The sequence below is a fragment of the Malaclemys terrapin genome, chromosome 12, assembly GCF_027887155.1.
Source record: "Malaclemys terrapin pileata isolate rMalTer1 chromosome 12, rMalTer1.hap1, whole genome shotgun sequence".
Taxonomy (NCBI): Eukaryota; Metazoa; Chordata; order Testudines; family Emydidae; genus Malaclemys; species Malaclemys terrapin.
The window spans coordinates 2,396,427-2,421,246 of record NC_071516.1 but is presented as its reverse complement, the minus strand read 5'-3'; the positions used below and the strand labels follow the sequence as shown (position 1 = coordinate 2,421,246).

The following is a 24,820-nucleotide window of genomic DNA, read 5'->3' as shown; positions in this document are numbered from 1 at the left end:
GTACACTGAATGCTGTACAAATAACCAGCCAGCAGGCCCCAGACAAAGTGAAATGGTGTAAAAAGAATTGAGCGTGCATTTGAACATAGGCTGCAGGTAGATTCCCTTTAAGTCCTTTTAGTAAAGAAATAATGTTTTGTCTCTCTAGCACCTACGGTGACCGGATGTCCCGATTTTATAGGGACAGTCCCGATATTCAGGGCTTATTCTTAGACAGGCGCCTAGTACCCCCCACCCCATCCCGATTTTTCAGATTTGCTGTCTGCACCCTGCTAGCAGAGCCGGCTTTAGGAAGTGCGGGGCCCAATTCGAACAGTTTTGATGGGGCCCCGGCAGGGATGACTGAAAAAAAAACACGTAAAAAAACATGTGGGGCTTGTACTCACCGGGCGGCACTCATAGTCTTCGGTGGTTTGTCCTTCACTCGCTTCGGGTCTTTGGTGGCACTAAAGGACCTGCTGCCGAAGTGCTGCCAAAGACCCAGAGCGAGTGAAGGACCCGCCGCTGAAGTGCCGCCGAAGACCCGGAGCGCTGCCAGGTGAGTAAAAATTAAAAAGGAGCATCTAGCCAGGGAAGGGATTCTCAGCCACTTGCCCCCACCCCGGCAGCCCTGCCACTGGGCGCGGGGCCCTCTTAGGCGCGGGGCCCGATTCGGGGGAATTGGTGGAATTGGCCTAAAGCCAGCCCTGCCTGCTAGCACCCATCAGCGGTGGATTTCAAAGCACTTCATGACACCACTCTGCTGCAGGGAAGACACATTATCTGCCCCTTTAAGGTGGGGAAACTGAGGCAGCAAGCGCAAGTGACTTGACGAAGGTCTGAAACTCCATGGCAGAGTCCGGAGCAGAACCCGGGATCCTGCAGCTCTTCCTCAGGCGGGACTCCCAAGGGAGTCAAGGGGCGTTGTCGGGAGCCAGGGGCGGAGAGAGGGGCTGTGGCGCGCCTGCCTGTCACGCCTGCTCTGACCACCGGGGGTCGCTCTCCGCTGTGTGAGCCAGGAGCCTCCCTCCGCTCCTCCCTCGGCAGGGCCTAATGCCCCCAGGCGGCCGCCCCCGGTGGCGCACGGGCACGCGGGCTCGCCCCCGGCCGCCCGGGCACGAGCAGCGGCCGCTGGCCCCGCCCCCAGCGCGGCGGGCGGGCGGGCAGGGGAAGAGGTTGGTTGCTATGGAGACGAGACGCGCAAGATGGCGGCGGCTCTGGGGTGACCCCAGGCGCGGGGTGGCGGCGCCATGGCGAAGAATAAGGTGCGGGCCGCGCGCCCGCCCCTTCCCCTCGGGGCCCCGCAGCCCCCCGCAGCGCGGGCTGGGGGAGCGCCCTGCAGCCCGGCCTGCACGAATCACAAATCACCCCGTGGGGGGGGGGGTGCCTGGCTCTTGTCCCTCGAGCCCTGCGCGGGGCCACACGCGTGTCCCATCCCACCCGCCAGCCACGCACATGGGCCGCCATGCAACGCCAATCGCCCCAGGTTTGCGGGGCTGGGCTTGTAAGGGCTGGCGTGGGCCTTAAAGCCCCATCTCCTGGAGGCGAGTGATTACAGGAACATCGCAGCTTTCCTTCTGATTCGAAGGCAAGTCTCTCACCCTTGTGGTTGCAGGGAAAAGCCTGAACCTGGGACCCCTGGTAGGCGGAAATCCAGAAGGCAAATCAAAAGAACGCCAAATGCATTTTTTAAAAATCTCATGGAGGGTTTGCTTTTGTTTCTTGGAGCGGGGGCTGACGCCTGGTGTTGGAATGACCAGTGTTGGCATGGCTGTTGTTCTTTAAATGCTAACAATGTGCTTGAAAATAGTCCCTGCTCTAAAAAAATTGGGTCAGGTTCAGCCCTGATTGGCAAGTGCTGTATATGCCAGCATCCTAGTGAAAACTAAAGATACTGGTGAAATTGCCCAGGACAAAGTGCCCTCCAATGAGCTGTCCGCAACTTATTTTGCACCTGCCTTATTCTCCCCCATTTAATTGTTATCAATTATTTTTCTACTTGTCTTGGTTGCAGAATGCAGGCCATAAAGGGTCCTATGGCTACCAGAAGCTGAAAGAACGGTGAGTGATTCTTTTTCTGAAGGGTAGATTGAATGACATGTTTGCATGTGGACTTGAAGAGGGTGGGTATATACTGTGTATTACTTCACATTTGTTTCTCATTACGAGAATGGTCAGTGGCCTTTGTGCAATCACTGTTCCCGCCACAACTATTCTGGTAAACAGGTTTTTGCCTGCCTTTGATGGTCATTCTTCTTTTCAAATAGGAATTGGTATTGTCATTTCGGTCATAGATTCTTGGGCTTGTATATTCCTTACTAATACACCTCCACCCCGATGTAACGTGGCCCGATGTAACATGAATTCGGATAGAACGCGGTAAAGCAGCGCTCCAGGGGGGCGGGGCTGTGCACTCGGGCGGATCAAAGCAAGTTCGATATAAGGTGGTTTCACCTATAATGCGGTAAGATTTTTTGGCTCCTGAGGACAGCGTTATATTGGGGTAGAGGTGTATATCTTTGTGATAATGATTTGAGTTGGTTGGAAAAATTCTGATGAAACAGTTTTGTCAGAATTTAAATATTTTGTGGAGTCAGTGCAATTTTGACAAAGTTCCTCTGGCAACTAGACAGGTCTCAAAATGTTTCCATCAGAAACTTGCCTCTTTTTTTGCCACCTTGCCTGCCCAGCTCCTTGACAGGCTGCTGGGGATGATGAGTTTTCAGAGTCTGTGGCTCTGGGGTAGCCCTCTAGGAGGACTATCTCCGAGTCTTTAGGGTAGGTCTACACTACCTACCGGATCGGCGGGTAACGATCGATCCCCGATTGCTCTCCCGTCAACTGCTGAACTCCAGCTCGGCGAGAGGCGAAAGCAAAGTCGACGGGGGAGCCATGGCCGTTGATCCTGCGCTGCGAGGACGCGAAGTAAGTGATTCTAAGTCGATCTAAGATACGTCGACTTCAGCTATGCTATTCTCGTAGCTGAAGTTGCGTATCTTAGATCGATTTCCCCCCCCACCCTCAGTTTAGACTTCAGGGCTCCTGGGTCTGCAGTTCCAAGCAGACTGCCCCAGAGCCAGGGCTCCAGAATTTCAAAATTTTGGGGTTTTGTTCCAAATTGGAATGAAACTAAATTTCAAAATCCCCCTGAAATGAGAGATGTTTCTCTGTCCAGCACTAATCATGATCTTGCATCATCCCAAAGAATCCCAAATGTAATAAACTGATGTTTAGATTCTGTGTAGGGAATCATTTCATGCACCACTAAAATGCAGCCACATCTGGGGCGAAGTACAGCAAATAGTTAACAGTGCTTGGTAACAGTGTATAACAATTTAGCACAAGAAATAGACAGTATTAGTTGAATCAGCTGGGGAAATTCTAGGTAGGCAAAATAATTACTTGAGGTGGAACTTGACCAGGAGACTGAAGTTAACCCAAACAGTTTCATGGTGTTTTTAATGACTACAGGTGGTCAGTACCTTGTTTTGATATCTTATCTGAAAAATAGTACCTCCAGCACCATAGCACTCCATAACACAATTAGGGGCATTGATTATTTACAGACTTAGAGGAAAGAGTCAGTAGGACCATTCCTTGCAGCACACAGGTGTTCCTTGGTAGCTCACATCCAGTAGTGCATGCACTAACCAACCTTTTACTTAATCTGCAGGGTTGGGTGGGATCATAATACAAGGTGGTATGGCTGAAATTTAATTTTATCTAATATATAGGCTATCTTGTTGATTAGAGGAGCAGTTCTCAACCAGGGGTCTGCAGCCTCCTGGGGGTCCATGAGTCATCTCAGTGGGCAGAAGCCCCGGTGGGCAGAAGTTCCGGGACCCAGCACCCTGTGGGATAAAGCCGGGATAAAGCCCCGAGTCTTCCACAGAGCTAAAGCTGGGAGCCCCGCAGGGCAGAAGCCCTGAGCCCCCCAGTCCCGCAGCCCAGCATCTCATGGGGCAGCAGCCCTAAGACCCCCACCTTCTCCCTCCTCCCCCCCCCCCCCCACCACCACCACCCCAGCAGCTGAATCCCAGAGCCCCCATCCCTGCCCAGAGTCTGCTGGGCCCTGGAAATTTTATAGCATGTTGGGGGAGCCTCAGAAAGAAAAAGGTTGAGAACCCCTGGATTAGAGGATAACTAGAAGGTCTGAACTATCAGAGTAAAAAGGGGAGTGAGATGCTCTGCACTTCAGGAGATTACACTATATTTACATATACTGGTTAAGGCGTACATGAAAATGATTTGGTTGTCTCAACATAGTTCATTTTAAAATTTATTTTCTTTATAGGCTTCCCTATGATGCTCTTCACTATAGTATATAAACACCGTGTCTATATTAATGAATTTATCTTCACAACACTTCTGTGAGATAGGGAAGTATTATTATCATTATTGTACAGATGGGGAGCCTGAGGCACAAGAGACTAAGTGAGTTTCCTGTAGTCATACAAGGAGCCTGTGGCAGAACAAGGCAAAGAATCCAGATCTGCATTTGTGGCAGGCTTGCTCTTGGACTTCACAGAGTGTATGATGTCTTTTTTTTCTTCCCCCACACAGAGAACCAAGAGCTTGCATCCGATTCAAATGTGCGCTCACAAACACCATCTTAGATATCCTGCGTCAGAGACCAGGATGGGTTGAAGTAAAAGAGTAAGCTCCAGATTCTTTCCCTTTGCAACTGGTTAGCCTTCCCTAGGCTTTTGTCATATTCAGCTGTGTCTCCACTAGAATTTTCAACCATGTTTGCAAATGTGTCTCTAACATAACTCCTTGTCAGTGCATCCTGAACTTCGTGGCATTGCTGCTGCGGAGCAGGTCCTATGAGTTCAGCATCCTTTCAACAAAGTGTGGCCAACCCTTTTCCGAACGAAGGCTTGTTGACTGGTTTGTTGAAGCTGAGTGACACTGTCCACATCAGCAGAACAATTGATCTCAATTCTGCATCGATGAGGGAAGAAGAAGCTGTGTTGACCACTATTGTTAAATGTGGCTGAAAATTACAGTGCCGACACAGTCTCTTTCTTCAGACAGTCTCTCTCATTCCTGCTCTAATTTAGTATTGCGGTCATTTATCCTGTCTCTAGCTTTTTCTTTCTTTCACTGATTTGTTGTGTTTGAAGACTAGGAACTGCTGACTGTAGTTTTTCAGTTTTAGTTCTGTTGCTATTGGTCTGTCATCCCTTAAATAGGATCTTATATATACAATTAAATAATGTAGTACTGACTCAGGGGGGAGATGGCCACACATTGAATTTGAGGGGACTGACTTCAGCAGAGTTGCCTGGTTGTAGATGACTCCATTCTAAGTCCTGCTTCTGCTTTTCTAACTAATTGGATGATTTCAGATGAACTCCTGGTAGTCGAGAATCAATATGATAACTGTTTTGTTTATACCTAATACATTGGTATATTCAGATCAAAACAGGCTTGGTCTTAATGGAAACCATTAAAATTCAGAGCCTAAACTTTTAAAGAACAAAATAAACAAAAAAATGGATTAATCATATGTACCAAGGCTTTTTATTAGCCTGTAAAAATTGCAAGGAGAGAAGGAAGCAGAAGTAGTCATGACAGCTGGTGGCTGTCAAGAAGGGTGGGTGTGATGATGACCTAGAACTTAGTGCTTGCCTTACTGGCTGTCTCTCTGCCTCTTTCTATAGGGAGGGTGAGTGGGATTTTTACTGGTGTGATGTCTGCTGGCTTCGGGAGAATTTTGACCACACCTACATGGACGAACATGTTCGCATCTGCCACTTCCGGAATCACTACGAGGTAAGAAACCACTATGAGTGAAACATACGAGTCAGGATGGTTTCGGGAAATAGTCACTAAACTTCCCTGGGAAAAGCTTGTTGATGGAAAATACCTTGTAATATTCCCTGCCATGAAAGCAAATCCCCTCCTGACTGCTGTGCTAACCCCTCCTCAGAATTTATCAACCTCTGTCACTCCAGGAAACAGAAGAGTGGCTTTGCCCAGGAACATGACACTAGATTTACTGGAGTACTTGTGGCACCTTAGAAACTAACAAATTTATTAGAGCATATTTGTTAGTCTCTAAGGTGCCACAAGTACTCCTATTCTTTTTGCGGATACAGACTAACATGGCTGCTACTCTGAAACTAGATTTATTGTATTCCACATCTGATAAATCTCATGAAGGCTGAGCTGGACTGTCTCAGGAATCCAGGACCAACTGTACACTGTGTTGGACAACTGTGTTGTAGCACAGTTCTTCCTGGGGCAGTTCTAGCATAGTTCCAGAATGTAGCATGGTCAAGGCTTTAGCAGAAGCAGAAATGCATGTAAAGTCCCATGTGCACTACAAAATGGAACTGTTTTAAATATATCTGAGGACAATTGCATTGCAACCAGATCATCTGAGATGGTTGAATTCTCAGTATAGATGGGCCCTAAAACTTGGTGTTTGCCTTGGAAATCAGCATAGCAGCTACACCTAAAGGCTTTAGACCAGAAATAATGCACTGTGGATTGCTACAGCTTCCCCTTGCGCCTCCTGAGAACTAAAAAACAAAAACCAAAACCCACGCACACACCAACCATGCAGACTCCTCCACAAAGAAAGAAAGAAAGAATCCCGAACTTTTTTTTTTTTTTTTTTGAAAACTTTACCCATTGTTTTTCTCAGTTAGTTAACCTCCTGTGGCATCACTGCTGAGATCTATTACCAAATATCACCAGAAACATCTCATCTTCTGGGCAATTCAAGTGAAAGAAGAGTGAAGATTAATTTGTGTTAACATTTGCAGAGTCTGCTCTTGTATTTCTCTTTCCACTCAGCTGACTCGTAAGAATTACATAGTGAAGAACCTGAAGAGGTTTCGGAAGCAGATAGAAAGAGAGGCAGGAAAGCTGGAGGCAACAAAATGTGACTTTTTTCCCAAGACCTTTGAGATGCCATCAGAGTACCACTTGTTTGTGGAAGAATTTCGCAAGAATCCTGGCATCACCTGGATTATGAAACCAGTAAGTATGGTCCTGTCCACGGGGACAATTCAGAGGAGACATTGCTCACTTGGGTGTTCTGTGGGAAGAGAAGAATATGCACACAAATCCATAGCAGGCATTGCTCTTGGCCAGGTAGGCATAGGTGCTTTTATTTTTCCTGGTGGGTGTTCCACCCCCACTCTGCCCCAAGGTCCCGCCCCACTCCACCCCCTCCCTTTAGGCCCCACCCTCACTCTGCCTCTTCCTGTTCTTGCTCCACCCCCTCCCTTGAGGCCCTGCCCTCACTCTACCTCTTCCTGTCCCCACTCCGCTCTCTTCCTGGAGGCCCCATGCCAGCTATAGAACAGCTGAACAGCTGTGGCTGGTGGGTGTTGACCACCCCAACTATTTTTTTCCATGGGTGCTTGAGCCCGGGAGCACCCATGGAGTCAGTGCCTCTGCCTGATTCTCTCCTCACTTGTAGCAGTTTAAATCAGAAGCAACCCCAATGAAATTAGTGGAGTTACACTGGTATAAAATTAATGAGCCACAGGTGGTTCACCAGCCCAGGAAGTAGTCTAATGAGTGGCGCTGTGATTCACTAGCAGATATAAACCCAATCTGACAAGCCAGAGAAGGCACGTCAGACTGGCAGTGCCAGCAGGAAGCTGAAACACACTTCTTGAATTGAAGAGGGTACTAAGCAGGGGTAAGTCTAGCTGGCATAGCTATACTGGCAAAGGCGCTGTAGTGTAAACAAGACCTGCATTAACCATGGTTTGGGGCATGTTTCTTGAGGAAGAGGTGTTAGTGAGGGGGCATGATTGGAGGGCACCTGTGGTAAATCATTCCCCTCCCACTTTAGCTACCAGCTCTGCCCTCCTCCTGACCCCACCATGCCCCTGGTAGGGCTGGAAGGGCCATGGGAAGAAAGGAGGATAGTAACTGATGGGCTGTGAGGAGCACATCCACCAGCTGGAGACAGCAAGAGGAATAGCAGGGAGCCCCAGATTTTGTATCTACTTCAGGGATCTAGTGCAAAGGAACAGGCTCTGCAAAGTTCTCTGCAGTACAAAGTCCTGTTGATGTGTGGAATGGCCCATTCATATCAGTAGGGTGTGCTCAGATGAATTAGGATGCTCCAAAGTGATGAATAATCTGACACAATAACAACAAGGAGTCTGGTGGCACCTTAAAGACTAACAAATTTATTTGGGCATAAATATTCGTGGGTAAAAACCTCACTTCTTCAGATGCACTCTGAAGAAGTGAGGTTTTTACCCACGAATATTTATGCCCAAATAAATTTGTTAGTCTTTAAGGTGCCACCAGACTCCTTGTTGTTTTTGTAGATACAGACTAACACGGCTACCCCCTGATACTTAATACCAAGAGAGGGAAAGTTGCTTTTTTAGTGAGCCAGCCACTCCCAGTCCCTATTCAAGTCCAAATTAATGGTGTTAAATTTGCAAATGAATTTTAGTTCTGCAGTTTCTCTTTAAGGTCTATTTTTGAAGTTTTTTTGTTTCATTTCACACAATAGCGCTGAGTGGTGTGAAATGACCCATTCATCTCAAGGGGAGTTCCCCTCTACCTCAGTTTCAGTTGTGGAATACCATTGTTCAAGGTAATCTCACTATGCAGGTCAGTTTTAGAGCAACTGAAATATTAAAAAAATGTCTTATTGGGGAGGACAGTATCTGCGGAATGCCTGAACCAAATTATTCCAAACTTGCACCGTTGCCCCTATTGTGGCATACCAATATCCTAGATAATCTCATTATGCATGTGGATTTTAGAGTACTTTGAAAATTAAAAGAAGCTCAATGCAGGGGGAGGACATATATTGGGAACCTCTTGATCAAATGACCTAAATTTGCATCATAAATTCTACCCCAGTCCCTGAATAGCTTTTTAAGTATTGCTTCCCCAAAAGGGAAGTGTGTGGTGGAAATTATCCATGATTGATCCCAAGAGAGTAATATCAGGATCAGAGCCATAGTTTGAGCCCAAAGTATGTGTGTAAAAAAAAAAAAAAAAAAAAAAAAAAAAAAAAAAAAAAAATGTTATAACAAGTGTAAAATTTGGATGTCACAATCCCACTAAAATTATCCTGTATCTCACTTAAACGACCTCAAAAATCTTGACTACAAACCAACCCTGTGGCTATTTTCAATACAAGGTTTTTTTGAGGACCTCTTTCCCCAAACAGCTTTCTCTTACCCTAACCCATTCTGCTGTGCTTCTAGCACTCTGTTCCATATATACATGCAACGCTGGAAAGGGACACATTTTCACACCCAGATCCAGTCTTTCAGCTCCACAAAGTCAGCAGTTACCCTGATTTTGGGGAATTAGGAATGTAAAGGATAATTTCATTTTTAAAGGTGATCTGTAAAGGGGCAACAACTGAGACTGTGCCTTTGTTTGATTTTCTTCTGATGTATAAAGAAGGCATGAAGATTTGGGGGCTCTAGTGTTTTTTGATTGTTTGTATGTTTGTTTGTTTTGGGAAGGGAAGATACATTTATGTTGCCCCTTTCTATATTAAAAATCCAGGTCCTGTCTAGCCTGGGGGACTCATGCTTTGTCTTTGTCTCAACTAAAGTTGGTGGTCCAGTTATAATTCGATCTCATTGATTGTAAATGCTAATAGTGTTGATAACTGAGTCTCCCCACAAATGTTTGTTCTGGGGCACAAATTTTGTGGTTTGCCAGAGGTTGAGCCATCATGTCCTGATACTTTGCAAATGTTTGCATCTGGATTAGCATTTACAGCCACTTAACAAGCAATTGGCAAACAATTACAACAGGCGGACACATGCTAGTCCAAAGCCTAGAAGGCTGTGTCTACACTACCACTTTCAGTGCTAACTTTAGTTGTGCAGGGGTGTGAAAAAACACACATACACCCTGGAGTGACAAAACTTTTAGTGCTGAAAAGCGCCAGTATAGACAGCACTTTATTGACAGGAGCCGTGCTCCCAGCGATAAGGCTACCACCCCTCATCTGGGTTAGTTATTTTTTATCACTGGGAGTGCTCTCCCCCGGCGACAAAGCATGACTACGCTGCCCACATCACAGCATGGCCGTGGCCACGCTGTAACGTGGGCAGTGTAGACATACCCACAGATAACAGGAGAACTAGTGAAATGATAACATCACAAGGGACAGAAAACTGAGCAATGGAGAGGGGAAGGGATTTTAAATCACACTTTAAAAAACTCTGTTTTGTCTGATTTTGTTAACACCTATTTAACATCCATGCCAAATGAGTATTTTGGATAAAGGATGCATGGGTGCAAAGGAGGGATGAGAGAGACAAATTTGCCCCCAGATTTTTACTATTCAGGGGGGCCAGGACAGTCCCCTCCTCCCCTAAATGGCACCCCTGAGGACAGGGCCTGTGAATGTAAGAAGTTGCTATGTTGAGATATGGATTGTGCTGATTTGCTGAAGCAACAGGGAACTCCCCAGGGGCTCTCACTGTAGGGCCAAATTCATCCCTAGCAGAACTCCTCTGAAGTCAGTCAGTTAAACGCCATGTGTGCACAGATATGAGTGTGCCCAAAATAGAACTCTGTTTAACTGGACCTTTGTTTTAACGAAGTCTATGGTGACCCCTGAAGTAATACTGGAGAAGAAAGCCCGTAGCTTTAAAGGAGACACACTACCTAATATAACCCTTTCAAATCCAGCCAGTTTAAAACGCTGATTGGCATTCTCTTCGCTGCATTCTGGGATGAGGGACCCAGAGAGCAGCCTGTTCACCCCTTGAGTGTACCCTTAGCAAGGCCAGCTAGTCTGTAACTGGCCGGCATTTCTTCCTCATTGTGCTTTAGGGTTGAGGAGCAAGAGCCTTTTCTGAATCCCGTGGCTGGCTCCTCCTGTCTTCTGAGCCCCAGAGATAAATGGAGTTGTGCTGTATGCAGTAAATTCCACTTGGATGCATCTCCTTGGGACCAAGAAAAAATGTGCTTCCTTTAGAAATTGCCAGTATAGTGAATGGAGCCTAGAAATGCCATCCTGCTGCCAGATGATTCAAAACATTTAACATCATGAATATTGTACCAGAGTGCATAATTCAACGTACACCCATCTGTGAGACTCACAACATGGGTATTGATAGAACAGGCATCACAGAAACTTGGTGGAACAATGATAATCAATGGGACATGGTAATACCAGGGTGCAAAATATATAGGAATGACAAAGTAGGTCATGCTGGTGGGGGAGTGGCATTATATGCAAAATAAAGCATAAAGGCAAATATAGTAAAAATCTTAAATGAATCAAGCAGTATAATAGAATCTCTACGGTAGAAATTCTACGCTTGACTAGTAAGAGTATAGGAGAAGAATATACTACGGACCACCTAACTCGATGATGACAGTGACCGTAACATGCTCAGGGAGAACAGAGAGACTAGAAAACCCAATAATAATGGGAGATTATCCCCATGTTGACTGGGAACATGTCACCTCAGGATGGGATGCAAAAATAAAATTGCTAGACACCATTAATAACTTCTTCTTGGAGCAGCTAGTCTGGAACCCACAAGGGGAGAGACAATTCTTGATTTAGTCCTAAGTGGGGCACAGGATCTAGTCTAAGAGGTGCATATAGCCAGATTGCTCGGTAATAGCAACCATAATGTAATTAAATATAACATACTTGTAGTGAGGAAAATACCAAAGAAACCCACCCCTGTCCCCTATCTGACCCCCCCACCCCGCTTCTTGCCCCCTGATGGCCCACCTGGGACTCCTGCCCCATCCAACACCCCCCCGTTCCCTGTCCCCTAATGCCCCCCCGCCCCTGACTGCCCCCCGCTGCCCTAGCCAACTGGTTTTTGAATGTTATAATTCTTGACATCCGATTTGTGTCCATTTATTCTTTTGCATAGAGACTGCCCGGTTTGGCCAATGTACATGGCAGAGGGGCATTGCTGGCACATGATGGCATATATCACATTGGTAGATGTGCAGGTGAACGAGCCTCTGATAGTGTGGCTGATGTGATTAGGTCCTATGATGGTGTCCCTTGAATAAATATGTGGACAGAGTTGGCAACGGGCTTTGTTGCAAGGATAGGTTCCTGGGTTAGTGTTTTTGTTGTGTGGTTGCTGGTGAGTATTTGCTTCAGGTTGGGGGGCTGTCTGTAAGCGAGGACTGGCCTGTCTCCCAAGATCTGTGAGAGTGAGGGATCGTCCTTCCGGATAGGTTGTAGATCCTTGATGATGCGCTGGAGAGGTTTTAGTTGGGGGCTGAAGGCTAGTCGTGTTCTGTTACTTTCTTTGTTGGGCCTGTCCTGTAGTAGGTGACTTCTGGGTACTCCCCACCTTAACTGATTACTCTCATTATAGTTAGTATGGCAACACCCATTTTTTCATGTCCTCTGTATATATATCGTCCTACTGTATTTTCCACTGCATGCATCCGATGAAGTGGGTTTTAGCCCATGAAAGCTTATGCTCAAATAAATTTGTTAGTCTCTAAGGTGCCACAAGTACTCTTCGTTCTTTTTGCAAGACATAAGTAGTAATTCTTCCTCTCTACTCAGCACAGATAAGACCTCAACTGGAGTATTTTGTCCAGTTCTGGGCACCACACTTTGGGAAAGATGTGGAAAAATTGGAGAAAGTCCAGAGGAGAGCAACAAAAACAGTTAAAGGTGTAAAAAACATGACCGATGAGGAAAGGTTGAAAAAATTGGCTTTGTGTAGTCTGGAGAGAGAAGATTGAGGGAGCACATGATGATAGCTTTCAAGTACATAAAAGGTTGTTACAAGGAGGAGGGTGATAAATTGTTCTCCTTAACCATTGAGAACAGGAAAAGAAATAATGGGCTTGAATTACAGCAAGAGAGATTTAGGTTAGCATTAGACGTTAGGAAAAACTTCCTAACTGTAAGGATAGTTAAGCACTGGAACAAATGACCTAGGGAGGTTGTGGACTCTCCATCACTGGAGCTTTTAAGAGCAGGTTAGACAAACCACTGTTAGGGATGGTCTAGATAATACTTAGTTCTGTCTCAGTGCAGAGGACTGAAGTAGATGACCTATCAAGGTCCCTTCCAATCCTACATTTCTATGATTGAGCAACAAAATGGCAGATGAAATTCAATGTTGATAAATGCAAAATACTGCACACTGGAAAACATAATCCCAACTATACATACAGAATGATGGCATCTAAATGAGCTGTTACCGCTCAAAAAAGAGATCTTGGAGTCATTGTGGATAGTTCTCTGAAAACATCTGCTCAGTGTGCAGTGGCCATCAAAAGAGCTAATAAAATGTTAGGAACCATTAGGAAAGGGATAAATAAGAAGACAGAAAATGTCATAGTGCCAGAATATAAATCTATGGTACACCTACGCCTTGAATACTGCGTGCAGATCTGGTCACCCCATCTCAAAAAAAGGAAATTGGAAAAAATACTGAGAAGGACAACAACAAATATTAGGGGTATGGAACAGCTTTCATGTGAACAGAAATTAAAAAGGCTGGGACTGTTCAGCTTAGAAAAGAAACAGCTAAGGGGGGGATATGATAGAGGTCTATAAAATTATGAATGGTGTGAAGAGAGTGAATAAGGAAGTGTTAGTTACCCCTTAGGTAATCCTAGGGTGACCAGACAGCAAGTGTGAAAAATCGGGACGGGGATGGGGGGTAATAGGAGCGTTTATAAGAAAAAGACCCAAAAATCGGGACTGTCCCTATAAAATCAGGACATCTGGTCACCCTAGGTAACCCTAACACAAGCGCCAGGGGTCACCCAGTGAAATGAATAGGCAGCAGGTTTAAAACAAACATAAAGTAGGACTTCTTCACATAACACACAGTCAACCTGTGCAACTTGTTGCCAGGGGACGTTGTGAAGACCAAAAGAATAACTGGGTTAAAAAGAATTAGGTACGTTCATGGAGGACATGATGACAAGGGATGGGGGTCACTCGATACATTGCTCTGTTCTGATCATTCTCTGAAGCATCTGGCACTGGCCGCTGTTGGAAGACAGGATACTGGGCTAGGTCTGATGCAGTATGGCCAGTCTTAGGGTCTTAACAGGACAGTTACTTCGCTCTGCACAGCAGGTCTGGTAGGAGGGGACAAGACAGTTTGTCTCACTCTGCAGATCAGGCCTATCAATAAGAGTGGGTTTATAAGTAGTGAATGGGAGGCAATTATGCAAACTAACAATTTAATTACAGCCATGAGGATAACAGCTAGTGATTATCCAAGTCTACAAATGTTAATTTGGGTTAATCAGCAACAAGAAACCTTATATTAAGCTTATATTTTGTGCCCACAACCTCAATTATCATTGGAAATAATCTGAATACAATAAATTAGAATATATTAAAAGATTGTGGCCACAAAAATTATACCGACAACTGGAATGAAGTAGTTTGTGGCTGACCTCAAAACTCACAAGTAAAAATAAACTTTGTGTTACTCCTCATGTCACTCTGTGCTCTTGAAAGGATCTAGATCTTGCAGTCTCAGATAGCCCGTGAATGTTGCAGTTGTGTTTGGGGTGGGGGGTAATTCTGGTTGAGCTCTTGTGGGGCTGGTGATAGAACTTTCTTAGTGGGTGGTCCATCAGAGCCAGCTTCAGGCCGCTTTTAATGTGCAATGCAAACCTGGTGATCTTCAAGCTCATTCTCTCCTGCAGCTTGTTGTAGCTTGCTCGCATCTCTCATGATGGACTGTTGCTGTATCCCCTGTCTCATTAAATGCTACTGTGACACACACAGACTACAGATACAGCTTAAATCAAAAACACATGTTGTATTACTATATTTCTGCAATTGTGTGATTAACTTTTTATTTGGTCCCATTCTGCCCACTAAGCCATCTCCCCTTAGACTACATCTAATGGAAATCCATCAACCTCATGAAAAAACTCGTACAGATACAGACAGACATCATCTTCCTTTCCGAAGAAGTGGGCTGTAGTCCACGAAAGCTTATGCTCTAATAAATTTGTTAGTCTCTAAGGTGCCACAAGTACTCCTGTTCATCTAACATCTGAGCTACTTTCAGAGAGCAACCATTGAAAGAAAAGAGGGGGAAAAGTCTCTGCCACTTTACTTCTTTTCCCACAAATGTGCAGCAAGAAAAATGGAAACTTAAACGTAGAGAGATGATCTATTGTCTTGGCTCAGTGGCAGTTTGAAGCTAGAAACACTTGTTTTATCACACTGGAGAACTGGGATTCCAGGAGTTCCAAGGGTGTAAAGCAACTTGTTTCTATCCTCGGCCTATCTTCCTAAGGCCATGAAGGATTGGATCTTAAAATCGTGTCACTCTGGATTTATAGAAAATAGCTTCATTTTTAGAGGTTTTTAAAATTTAACTTTACTGTCACTCCATGGCCTGTAGCTAGTAACTAAGACAACCTGGCTTTACACACAGACAGATGTGAAAAATAGTCCCAATAAAAACTTATTAAACTACTTACAAAATCTAAGGTAACTGTTGTCTAAAATGTGGAATAACAAAACCCATGATGGTATGTGGTGATGTAAAGGTTTTAGTGCCTCTCCTTTGTAATGGCTGTAAAACTGATGGCATTCCCACTCATGAATCCCATCAAAACCCTTCTATCACCACACACCATCAAGTATTTGCTTTTTATAGCTTCAGCCTTTTTAAACACAATATGGAAAAGCACTGACTTATTCTTCTGAACTGGAATTGTGTGGGGTTTTGGCTGACTTTTTATATAATTAATATTAATATTATAGCTCCTTTCATCCAAGGAGCTCAAAGTGCTTTACAAAACGTTAAGCCTCACAATATGCCTGCATAATATATGGACCAGTTCACCCACCACTCAAATAGCAGCATTTAAGTTCCTGATTCTGAGATCCTTGACCTCTCAGGATTCGGTCCAAGCAGCACAACACAGCAGTTCAGGACAGGAAATGAAATAGGATACAATTACCTATGTGAAACTGCAGGGAGAACTTAGTTACCTGAGTAGGAATTTGTCCAAGAATGGGGTTGACACTCTTATTCTTACAGAAGTTAAATGACGTTAAGTGGCCAGAACCCTGGTTTTGTCTTTTACCCAAAAGACAGCCCTTCAAATAGATCCATGGTAGGGCTCCTAGGTGTTCAGGTAACACAAATTAATAATAATAAATGCTGTACCAGTGCCACAATATGGTGTTACTGACCAATGCCTTCTGTTGAGTCTCCTGTTTTTAACTTTGTACAGCACCCAGAATGCCAACTGGGTGCTTAATAAATAAATGATGAATCAGGGTGCGCAACAGATGCTTCCATAATTACCTTTTAGAGAACAGCATCTGTTCCTGAAGGGAATGCTAACTGCTGTGTGTGAGAGTTGCCAACAACTGTAAAAAGGGCAGCCACCTGGATCTTCTGTTAGCCACCATGGTGCTACAGAAATAAGATTTCTTTCAGTAACCACTTGTTCCCAGCTGGAGGCGAGTGAGAAAACTTAAGAACAACGCGGCTAACACCTCCCTTCTCCTTTATGCTGCAGGTTGCCAGGTCACAAGGGAAAGGCATTTTTCTGTTCCGAAAACTCAAGGATGTCATTGACTGGAGGAAGGTGAAACGTGTACTTTCTCTTCTCACACCACAAATTTTTTTTTTGGGAAGGTCCACCTAGAGCAGAGGTCACCAAAGTGTGGGGCGCGTCCCCCTACGGGGAGGTGGAGGACCATGTAGGGGAGCGTGGCAGGGCCCAGGCCAGTTCCCACGTGGGCGGGGAGGGAGTGCAACCAGTCCCTCCCCGCTCCCAGCTCTGCTCCAGTCCAGCCCCCAGCCGCATCCCTGGCTCCCAGCCCCGCGTGCCCGTGGCCCCAGTCCCAGCCTTGGCCGGCGGTTGTTCCTGGCCCAGGGCCAAGGCCGGGAGCGGAGCACCTGGCCATGGGCCCGGCTGCTGGCCCCCACTGCAGCCCATCTGTGGCTCCACTCCTGCCCCCGACCCACCCCCAGCTGCGGCCCCAGCCTCGGCTCCCTTACCCCTGCCTGTGTCCCCCAGCCATGGTCCCGCTTCTGGCCCCAGCTCAGGGGAACAGGGGTAAGAGGGGGGTGTGACCCTCAAAAGTTTGGGGACCGCTGACCTAGAGCTTTGGTCTTCCAACTGTAACTTTATCTACGTACCTTTACTAGTCACTGTCCCCATCTACAGCTTTTACATGTAATACTTATCACCACCCACCAGGATTATAACAGATTTTCTCATTGTCCAACAAAACAAAAGGTGGGATGTTTTGTCGTTGATCTGAAATCTAAAACTGGGACGGATTGACTGGAGAATCCTGTGAGTGCTTGTGATTTGATTTTTCTCCTCGTTCAGTCTTGTCCACGGAGAAGAAATAACTTGTTTTATTTTGCAGGATGGGGTCCGTACAGATGATCAGAAAGATGAAACTCAAGTAGAGAATTATGTAGCTCAGTGCTATATTGAAAACCCATATTTAATAGGAGGTAAGATGCTTGTTTCAGTCTGTATCTGCCTGACATGTGGAGAGAGACACTCTACCTATGATGTTCCTGTCACATAGGGAGGGAGATCCCCAGATCACCTGTCTGATAAAGGTTAAGACTTTATATGGTCAGTTCTTGCCTGAAATTAGCTATTTATGGATTTAAATGTGAATCGTAGAATGCTGCACACAGTCACTGCTGCTGGTGTGGTAGTTTAGTGGTCCTGCCCCAAAAGATTTTGAGAATACAGAGGTGATCCGATGAACAAAAATTAGACCTAATACAAGCCACACACATTAAAGATAAGTCCAGCCCCACTGTCATATGGTAGCAGGTTCTTCTCTTGTCTTCATACAACCAGGCACCAAAACGTTTTAGTGCAAACCTTTTGTTGTTTTGGTGCAAGTCTGTATGTGGCCACTTATTTTGGATCAAGAGCATCCGACTGCTTTAAATTGTCTTAATCCGAAATTCACGTCCATTCACAGATTTGTACCAAAACAACAAAAGGTGCGACTTAAAACCCATCTAGTTATTTTGGTGCATGGCTGTGTGTAGATAAATTCTAATTTGGGTTTTTGTAACACTAGGTATGACTTAGCACAAATTTCACTATGTTATATTGCTGTATATTTCTCTTTGATTCGCAGGTCGAAAGTTTGACTTGAGAGTTTATGTTCTAGTGATGTCTGTAAGTGCAGAAGTCCATTTTATTTTTATTGCAGTGACTGGGTTGGATTTTCTTGCTATTCACCCTCAGTTTCTCTCTCCCCTTTCCCTCAGTACATCCCGCTGAAGGCCTGGTTATACCGAGACGGCTTTGCTCGCTTCTCCAACACACGCTTCACTCTAAGTAGCATAGATGATCATTGTATCCTGACCCCTGCTTGTGTGTTACAGGGCAGTTGCTAAGTAATGGAATCTACCATTTTAGTGTTTTGGGAGGTTGGGGTGAAGAAGGGATCCAGAAGAACAAGTACCCTTATCTCTAAGCTCCTGACTTCTGGATACTTACAGAATTCTCATCCTCTCCTTTTGTTTCTCACTGGCTGTTCTGCTGTCATCTTGTTTCGCTCTCACCTTCTGTCTTTGGAATACTGGTGTCAGTGGATCTCCAGAAACGTCAGTCAGCTAGGGCCAAACGTGGGAGATCAGTTCCACTTCCGTAGTACAGGTGCACTTATTGCAGCCTGCTTTTTTCATGGATTCGTGGAGTTTAAGGCCAGAAGGGTCATCTAGTCTGGCCTCCTGGATATCACAGCTAGGGCTTCGTGTCTGTCATGGAGGTCACGGATTCCGTGACTTTCCACAACCTCTGTGACATCTGCAGCGGCCAGTGTGGCTGACTCCAGGGCCGCCCAAGCAGCTGGCTCCGGGGCCAGCTGCTCGGGTGGCCCCAGGGAAAGCTACACTGGCCACTGCTGGAGCGGCTCTGAAGCCAGCCATTCGGGCAGCCCCACAGCTAGCCGCACCAGCCGCTGCTGTAGTGGCCAAGGGGCCAACACACCAGCTGCTGCTCGGGCAGCTCCAGGCAGCTGGCCCTGGGGACCGCCTGAGCAGTGGTCCCGGGGGCGGCCAGAACAGCCGCTGCTCAGCGGTCCCGGATGTAGCCACTGCTCAGAGACCCCTGCTGCTGGTGCTGCTGCCCCCCCCAGTAGCAGCTCCCCAGGCACCTGTCACCAGTAGTGACCCGCACCCCCAAGATTTAGTCAGGGGTAGTTACAGTATAAGTCATGGACAGGTCACGGGCCGTGAATTTTTGTTTATTGCCCATGACCTGTCTATGACTTTTATTAAAAATACCCATGACTAAATCGTAGCCTTAATCACAGCCCATTACATTTCACCTAGTTACCCCAGTATTAAGCCCAATAACTTGTGTTTAACGAAAACATAATTTGTATTTGGCTAAAATTAAGCGTATTCTTCCAGAAAGGCATCCAGTCTTGACTTGAAGACATCAAGAGAGAGAATCCACCACTTTCCTTAGTAAAATATTTAGTAACTTGCTCATTCTTGCTCAGTGTGATCAAAAGGTGGGTTGCTTTAATGAGGCAATCCAGAGTGGGTCTCCAAGATTCTTGGGCACCAGTGCTCTGCACGGAGGTTAGGTTGCATTCCCAGGAGAAGAGCTTCCATGTAAGTCCATCACAAGAGCCAGTGGGGGCTAAAACTTGCTCTGGGCTTTGCTACTAGTTGTTCCAGATTTCCATTTTTATCTGTATTTATTTTCTCTTAATTTTTCACCAAGATGTCTCCCTGCAGTGGTGGGTATAAGCTCCACAATTAGGGAAGGGAGGAGAGATTCATTGGCATAAGGAGCACAGGAGACTGGCTTAGGACCCAAATTCAATTTCTAATTATTTAGAGCGTCATTTTCTGTCTCCATGATCCTTACCTCCTCCCCCTGCCAGATGTGCATCTCACCAATGTAGCAGTGCAGAAGACTGCACCTGACTATGATCCAGAGAAGGTGAGTGAAAACCTACTGGCTATTCCAGTTGACCCAGCCTGTGTCCAAGCGTACACACTGTGGTGCGTAGTTCAGGGAATGCAAGCAAGCAGCTGTTCTGGCCTCGTTGTTCCAGCTACTGTGCAGTGTATATGGCAGGTTGGTAGTCCCTGAGGATGTGCTGTATGGACGCTCTGCCTTGGCTGTCCTCTGATACCCAATGTATGTGTTCACTGATGGATGTTTTAGGAGATCCAGTGAGTGGGAGCTGTGCTCTAACTGTTCCATTACAAGTGTGCACTACTTTGCGGTGTTGAGCATTCTGACCCCACAAATAATTCATTTTTGGATAATGCTTGTCAGAGACCCAGACTTGTAGTGCTTAGCATTCACTGCTATTACCACAGCTATAAGCTGAGCGTAGCATCTTCAGAGGTCATCTGTGATTGCTGCCCCCCTTTTCTGAGGGACCTGCAGTCGGAACAAAGAAAAAATCTTAAACAAACGAGATCAGCTTTAAATATTCTTTGTGAATCTGAGATACTTAAAAGTTCATAGAAACAAAGCTTTGCGTTGAACTTTCCATGTTATATGCTTCTCCTCTAAATCTCTAGCCTAATATTTCTTGGTCCTTTGGAAAGGGAAGTCCTAGATGTGTGTCTTGTGAAACTCTGATGGAAAGAGAAGGTGGGATGATGATCACTATTAGGATACCACTCCAGTCTTGAGATTAAGTGTTGGTTTTACTCCACTTTCCAAGCAGAGACTGCAGTTTCTCTCTAGACTAAGGTTAAATTATTCCTTTCCAAGATGCACTGAGAGGAGTAACATCTGATTCTGGGTGTTTGGCTTCTTATCCAGAATTGTCCTTTGACTGTAGAGAATATTGAGCGTGATTATTTCAGGTAGGCAAGGAAATGCATGGTCAGATATGTAGGAACAGCATGTTACAGTTGTCGTTGTATGTGTTAGGGCTGCAAGTGGATGATTCAGCGGTTCCGACAGTACCTGACTGCCAAGCATGGGGCAGAAGTGGTGGAGACTCTTTTTGCAGAAATGGACAACATTTTCATCAAGAGCCTACAGAGTGTTCAGAAAGTGATCATCAGCGACAAACACTGTTTTGAACTGTATGGATACGACATCCTGATAGACCAGGATCTCAAGCCGTAAGGATGTTAGTGAGCATACAGGTGGCATACAGTAAATGGAAGGCTGCCTAAACAACTTAGCAATGGCCAGTGAAGGGAGGCTCACTGGAAACCCACTGCTACTAACTCCTCCAGTAACTATGTATTCCAGCAGCACCCCATGAACACTGAGATTCAGCCAAGCACCAGTAGTAGACGGATAGGACTAGATAATAAGTACACTTGCCATAACCTCAAAAGTAATTATGTGAAGTGTTGGCTAAGAGGCAGCCTTCATTACAGAGTTTTAGAGCGTGGTGGGGTACTTCTCCTGTTGAAGACTATGGGAAACAGACTCCCCAGGAATCTAAGAGATTGTAACAAGAAATCATACATTCAAATTTGGTTCAACTTAGATTTTTATAAAAAGAAACTCTCACAATGTGACTACTAGAAACAATTTAATTGTTTTTTAAATATACATCAATTAAAATGTGCTTTTAGACATATAAACCTCCTTCTGCAGTGTTTGCAACTAAAATATTGCAATACTGGGAACCTGACAGTAGAACAGGCTTTCACTGCAGAAGTAAACAAAGAGCAGCAAAAGCAACAAGATTCGATTTTTAAGATTTTCAGTTTTAATCACATAAAGAGCTATTAGTAACATTGATAAGGAACTTTGTATAACATGATTTAAGTTGAAAGTGCCACTTTAAGCGTCCTCTCGTTTCTTCCTCTTCCTCCCTCTAACAATGTGTAGTAGCCGGCGTTCCAGTTACAACTCTCAATGGCTTGTCAGCATCAGGCTGATGTCTCTGCAGTGCCACTGGGGACGGCTTTATTTAAAGTGAGCTAATAAACACTGCTCAACTGTGGTCTCGGGTAACAACCCAAATTTGTACAAGCTAGTCTGCTGTAGTCGTAGCTTCAAACCAAACTACTGCTTCTGCAGTGACAATCTGCACAGAACGAGCTTGTGTAACTTCCACTGATTAAGGAACAAATCAAGTTGAGGTGAACTGGACTGAATCACTGTGATGTAACTATAATACTACAGTTTGCCACTGTCATCTGAGCAACTTATTGGGTACTTCCAGATCCAGGTAGTCATATAGCAGTTTGTTAGGAAACTACTTCCAAGATACATTCACCTCCCTGCACTGAGGAAAGGGTTCAAACATACCCTGTGATTTAATGGGGCGGGCGTTGTTTCATCTAGCCTTTAGTTTTACTTGTATACTTTTTAGGGTGCTGGAGGGGCTCTCTCTTTAGTACAGTTGAGCTCAGAATGTTCTTTGACTGTGTATAGGAATGATGTTTGGGGTTATATTTCCTATCACTTCACTCCCTCCTTCCTGTTCTCCAGCAGTGCCATGAGGTTTCCATAGATAGGCATTTCTGTTAGGGGAACAGATTGGTTAGCTGTCTGCTTCCCTCTAATTCACTGCTGTTCTCTTTACAGCTGGCTTCTTGAGGTTAATGCTTCTCCCTCCCTCACTGCCAGTAGTCAGGAGGACTATGAGCTCAAGTGTCGCCTTCTCAAGGACACATTGCATATTGTGGACATGGAGGGCAGGTGGGTGAAAAACAAGTGTACTGCTCTCCACGAGTCTTACCAAAGTGTGTGAAATGTATCTGAGCTAGTCCTCTGGCTTCTGCAGGCAAACCATCGTACTCAAGGCTACAGGTTTGTCATGCTGGCCTTTGCCTCTCCCACTTGGTGCTACTGTCCTGTGACGTAACCTAAACCACTGAGAGCACTCTCCCAGTGGCCTTTTCTCAGGGCCACAGATGAAGGTGGTGTGAGAGCTGAGTCTTGAACTGGAATTCCTGGCTCCCAGTCTATTGCTCAGACCACAAATCTCTCCTTTCAAGCCTCATGTGTCCAGCCTCCTGTCCCAGGATGACTGTGCAATTGTGCTAACCCAAGATATTAATAGTAAATAGCTGCCCATTGCAGCTCTCAGCTGTTTGGTTTTCTCCCTGATCTGCACAGGTTTCCAACCAATGTGCAGACAGTGGATCAGATAGCTACACAGCCATTACTCATGTACTTTAACACCTTGTATTTGACATTGCAGGCTGACAGGGAAGGAGAAGCGTATTGGGGGCTTTGACCTGATGTGGAATGATGGTCCAGTCAGTAGAGCAGAAGGGAATGTGGATACACCAGTAAACGGAAGCTTCATGGCAAACACACATTTAGGTACTTCACTCATACGCAGATGGCAGGGCATCTCACTCGAGGTCTTTAACTGTTTAGATATCAACATACTTTTCCCCCAAGAGTAAAAGGACCGGGTGTGAATGATCACACAGTGCTAGCAGAGTGTAGTACTCATGGGAGGGGGTGAATATTTTCCAATTTTGGTGTCAATGATCAAACTATAGGAGTGTTAAAAGCTGATGTGGAGGCAATAGATTTTTGGAACCCCTTACCGCGAGAGCCAGCACAGGTATTCTTCACCTGCCAGTTCCTTTTAAAAACTATTCCCAAAGGTCCATAATACAATTGTGACAACTGTTTATTGTGCACATTTCTAATGTTGGTTGCATATTCTTGTTTAGTAGCCTGTAGTAATGCCCAATTCAATCAGGCAGAAAGCACCTATTGCAGGTTTTCACATAGCACTAAGTAGTTAAATATGCCTTCAGTATTTTCTCTGGCTGTAGCTTCATGCTAACTGATTGGAGCACAGCTTTGTCTGAAAGCAGGCGATTCTCTCTCCTCGTCACCCTTTGGGGGGACTAAGTCATCTGTCACTTTGTTCATGCTTTCGTTTCAGGCTACAACAATGACAGGAAAAAACAGCTGAAGCAGCTCTTCAAATCTCTTCCTACCCAGCAGAAAGTTCAATGCTGACCCAGAGCATGCGGCAAGAGAAGTCACTGAGGATTGAGCTCTTTTGCTCCCTCTTCCTCATCTTGTAGAGCTGCAGTTCTCATTTGTCTCTGGACAGTTCCGCTGCCTCAGCATAAAACTGCTGGCCATTTCTTGGTTCCTTAGGCTTTTCCCTGCATGGGAATCTTAGTTTTCATAAGCCAGAGCAACAATAGACGTGGGTTGGCTTTTAACTTGGACATGATGCAATCAGGTATTTTGGTGATGGTCCGTTGTGGCTGACCAGTTCTTCGGTAAAGAATTCATCTGTTTTGTTCCACAGTGCAGGCTGTAGCAAGGCTGTCAACTGGCTACCACATACGACTATAGATCAGCTGTACACGCCACATTGCAGACAAAAAGCACTCCTATCCATCACTGACTCTGTATACGTTGCAATGGATATGAATAAAATATTTAATGCCTCGGTGCTGGTAGAAATCCAGAAGAAGTGCTGCTTCACTGGTCCTCAATTTGAGGTTATTGACATGAGTAGTTTTCCTTTAAAGTGTAAGCTCTAAAAGGGGCTATACAGACTCTGCTCACTCAAACAGAAGCTTTTCAGAAAGGTGGGCATTTGAGCCTCATGCTGCTACTATTATAGAAACACGTCCCATCGTAAGGCCTGTTGCCATGATACAGTAACAATAACCTTACCGTTCTATTTTATGAAGGCACTGAGAGTGGCTCCACTATGCTGGTTACATGTTATAATGAAGGGATTTAGTACCTTTGAGCTAGGAAAAGTAACTTTACCACCCTCTTACAGAAGAGAGAATTTTCTGGAAAGCTACAGTGAGGCTATTCACTAATGGGAACCATTTTAAACTTCTAAATCTGTAATTTAAGCCTTAAGCCTACAGTGCATAGCTTTGCTTTTAGCAGTTGGAAGTTTATGTGGATGTAGCTCTAAATCCTATACATTAGCTAGTTAAATACAGCCCAC

The 24,820-nt window shown here is 45.3% G+C and overlaps 1 protein-coding gene across 2 annotated transcripts; it reads left to right on the top strand.

The window, feature by feature from the left end:
- Nucleotides 1-1,172: 1,172 nt before the first annotated feature.
- TTLL9 (tubulin tyrosine ligase like 9) lies at nucleotides 1,173-24,315 on the top strand. 2 transcript variants are annotated; one of them, XM_054045826.1, is made up of 15 exons: nucleotides 1,173-1,244; nucleotides 1,994-2,040; nucleotides 4,543-4,635; nucleotides 5,646-5,757; nucleotides 6,787-6,972; nucleotides 16,456-16,524; nucleotides 17,318-17,408; nucleotides 18,059-18,099; nucleotides 18,192-18,279; nucleotides 19,823-19,881; nucleotides 20,833-21,029; nucleotides 21,754-21,840; nucleotides 22,456-22,569; nucleotides 23,075-23,199; nucleotides 23,780-24,315. In XM_054045826.1, the coding sequence occupies exons 1-15, from the start codon at nucleotides 1,230-1,232 to the stop codon at nucleotides 23,854-23,856; spliced, it is 1,401 nt and encodes a 466-aa protein (XP_053901801.1). In that variant the 5' UTR covers nucleotides 1,173-1,229; the 3' UTR covers nucleotides 23,857-24,315. The 2 variants fall into 2 exon arrangements, with proteins under 2 accessions (XP_053901801.1, XP_053901802.1); XM_054045827.1 differs by lacking the exon at nucleotides 21,754-21,840.
- The last annotated feature ends 505 nt before the right edge of the window (nucleotides 24,316-24,820 follow it).